At 38.8% G+C, this 3,767-nt stretch overlaps 1 protein-coding gene across 1 annotated transcript in view; it reads left to right on the forward strand.

Moving 5' to 3' along the window:
* Positions 1–3,075: 3,075 nt before the first annotated feature.
* The window catches only part of LOC101583486 (olfactory receptor 1030-like), a 10,437-nt gene continuing 9,745 nt past the window's right edge, over positions 3,076–3,767 (forward strand). The window contains exon 1 of the mRNA XM_023706083.1: positions 3,076–3,765. Coding sequence (XP_023561851.1) covers positions 3,076–3,765 — 690 coding nt within the window. The remainder of the gene's footprint in view (positions 3,766–3,767) is intronic.

Here is a 3,767-nt window from a genome sequence, read left to right on the forward strand (position 1 = left end):
AAGCAGAGAAAAGGAATAGGCAAAATATCAAGCAACAGGAACATAGGTAATAGGAGAAAAAAATTAGAATCCTGGACTATAAAAGGAGAAATTTGTTCAAGAAGAATATAATTGAAATGTGTGCATTGAGCCACTCAAACATAATTAGAAAAGCCAGGCAGAGGAGAGCCAGTATAACCTTGAGATGACCTTGATTTGCTGGGAAACAGCAGCACACTCAGGCAAATTAGAGGACAGAGGGAGCACAAAAGAGGACACAGAGCCTCCCCTGGTGTGGCCCACACCTGCAGGTGGACAAGAACTTTAAAAATATTAAGGAAAGGAAATCAGGAGCAGAGCAACACAGAATCCTCAACTCATCTTAATTATTGTAGCTGCCAAGTGCTATTTCTAATAAAATGACCAGGACGAGTCTGAAAAGAATCATGTGACTAGTCAATCTTCAAGCATAGCTCATTCATCTTCCAGTGCTTTTTAAAAGTGTATTAGTACAGGGGCTACAGGGTCTCACCACACAGATTGGACTCCTAGTGATCCTCCTGTTTTCAGCCTCCCAATATTCCAGTGCTTTTATGATTCCAAACCTCTCTCACTACAGAATCACTATGTTACCTTAAAATTTGTAAAAAATAAAAACTAATATTTTTCTCATTTAAAACATGAAGACATTCATCCTAAAAATAATGAGTTCCATTGCTTCACCATTCTTTGGAGGTCTGATTCACTGGAGGCAGTAAGAAGCAACCAAAACTCCTTTCCTCCATGGGTTTAGCATTTTAAGCATGGGGAGGTAGTGGTAGCTTATCATGTAAGTACATTTCTGCAACAATAATTGAACCATAGAGAGTTGGTCCCTGTAAGACAAATATGTTATAAATCCTTCTTGCTTGCTCTGTAGGTGTTGCCATCCTGAATTCTACTCTTCTCTAAGGTAGGATAAGCAATACTACCTTCAAATTTTAGAAACCAGCAAAAAAAGATGTAATCAATAAAAGTAAATTGAGCTCAATCCTAATGTAATGAATTAGCAAATATCTCTCTGAAAATGCTACTCTTTTCTGAGTAGGCTCCTCATAAATAAATTTACAGTGGGGTGGAGTTTCCATAATGGAAAAAGAATTAGACCAAAGTGAACATTATGTCCATCAATAAATATTGGCTGCTTCGAGTCAGAGAAGCACTTGCCCAGGTGCCTCTGTGTCTCTGGCTATAGACCATGCTCAATCTTTGTCCCAAAAGAAGTAGAGTTTGGACAAGTGACCTTGTTATAAACCAAACCTGCACCTTTCAGCATAATACCAGTAGCTGAAAAAATTTAAGTGCTTATGCTATGCCAGACATATTTGAAAAGTATCCCTAGTTTAGCTCCCTTGCAAGGAAGCAGTTTCTATTGTTAACCACAATGCACACACAGGAGACACAAAAGTGTTAATAATTCATCTAGGTTTTGCAAACTGAAAGAGAAGAGGATGAGAATTCTGCCAAGGAAGTGGAAATGCAAACTCCTAGCCACTGCTTCGTTCAATAATTAACCAGATCTGGATTCTGGATTCCGATAATATTACAAAGCATTTTATATTATTATGTTATGTTATATTATATCGGATTATATTATGCTATAGTAATCAAAAACAGTAAGTATTTCAGCATCATAAAAGTATTTGTCAAATAAGAATATTAACTTTCCACGTTCTCCATATTTATGGTTGTTTTTTCCTAAATATTGAGAAACTATTTCATATCTTAATTACTATCTCACTTACATCGTGAACATGGTGGTTACTTTACACAAACCTAAAGAATTTATGTTGTATGTTTTAAGTTTCCAGTATGAAATTTATTTGTGGCATTTTTGAAAATGTTTGGAATGTGTTGCTTGAGATGCAATTGAAATGAAAGAACATGGGCAAAGGATTCCTGGACCACAACGTTTATTATGCATCAGCCTTTCCACTAGACTCTTGAAATACATAATCTTTTCAGTTGAAAACCATCAGCTCTGGCTAAGGAGATAGCTCAGCCCTCTAGGCACCCGCCTGGCAAGCAAAAGGACCCAGGTTTGATCCCCAGGACTGCATGACATGCCAGCCCTGAAACTGGGTGTGGTGAAGCAAACCTGTAATACAAGCCCTGGGGAGGCTGAAAAAGGGGGATCACGACAAGTCTGAGCTGAATAGCGAGGCCCTGTACAAAATAAGTAAAAAAGGTTGAAGAAAGAAAACCACAAGCTCAGGAATATTTTAAACTATCAATATTTGTTTACATGTATGATGTTGATACATTATATACAAACAAATGTGTAATATAGGTTTTGTTATATGTAATGCATGAAACCACCTCAGACTGGCTTTTCCTAGCTCCAAACTATTGCTTTTCCACATGGATAATGGTATACAATACAAATGAAAGATTTTGGGATTTTTTTTCAAAAGCGAACCAAGATTTCATAGTGTGGGGGCCTCTTGCTATGAACTAGACCAAGGAAAATAAGCTGACAGGTTTATTTAATAGCCAAAAAATGACTTGGGGTTCAGGAATTTGCAAAGAAGATCTTAGCTATATAGAAATATGCAGCACACTTTGGTTTCAGTCCTTTAAATGCATTTAACTGAGAAAAACAGATGAATTCCCACGTCTGAGGCTTTAGACACTACAGCCAGAGGTCTATTGCAATACAAATGATGTCAATTTCAAATAAAACCAATATGCAAAGGAAATGGCTACTCATATGTAAAGCAAAATGAAAATTTTAAAATATGATGAAAACTTCCAAAAACATAAAGCTACTGAAATAAGAAGAGTTTCCTAAGACACATCAGACAGTCGATGCAAAATGTGACTACCGTTACATGAGCAAGGGGATCCATATTAGTTATGACATTTAAAACATTCATTGCATGCTAGTTTGTCTATTATTTAAGTTATGTTTATGGATATGAAGGAAGACTGAAAATATAGAATGCAAGGAAATAATGAACAAATAACACAAATGATGTACATTCTTTTCTATTCTCTTTTCTTTTCTTTTCTTTTCTTTCCTTTACTTAAGGGCTCAATCATAGCCAAAGACACAAAATGCCCAGGCAAAACTACTCAACAGTGACCGAGTTCGTCCTGCTGGGACTCACAGACCGAGCAGACCTGCAGCCTGTGCTGTTCGCAGTCTTCTTACTCATCTATGTTATCACCATAATCGGGAACCTGACCATGATTTTCCTAATCAGAACTGACTCAAAACTGCACACTCCAATGTACTTCTTCCTCAGCCACCTCGCCTTTGTAGATCTCTGTTACGCAACTACTGTCACCCCTCAAATGCTGGTGAATTTCTTATCCAAGAGGAAAACCATTTCCTTTGTTGGCTGCTTTATCCAATTCCACCTTTTCATAGCTCTGGGGATCACAGACTATTACATGCTGACGGTGATGGCCTACGACCGCTACGTGGCCATCTGCCAGCCCTTGCTCTATGGCAGCAAAATGTCCAGATGTGTGTGTGTGTCTCTCGTTGCTGCTCCTTACCTTTATGGCTTTGCAAATGGCTTGGCACAAACCATCCTGATGCTTCGCCTGACCTTCTGTGGACCCAATGAGATCAATCACTTCTACTGTGCTGACCCCCCGCTCTTGGTCCTTGCCTGCTCAGACACGTACATCAAAGAAATGGCCATGTTTGTGGTGGCCGGGTCCAACCTCACCTGCTCTCTGGGCATCATCCTGGTCTCCTACGTGTTCATCTTCGTAGCCATCCTGCGCATCCGCTCTGC

Source organism: Octodon degus, unplaced genomic scaffold, assembly GCF_000260255.1.
Source record: "Octodon degus isolate 3935 unplaced genomic scaffold, OctDeg1.0 scaffold00239, whole genome shotgun sequence".
Classification (NCBI taxonomy): Eukaryota; Metazoa; Chordata; class Mammalia; order Rodentia; family Octodontidae; genus Octodon; species Octodon degus.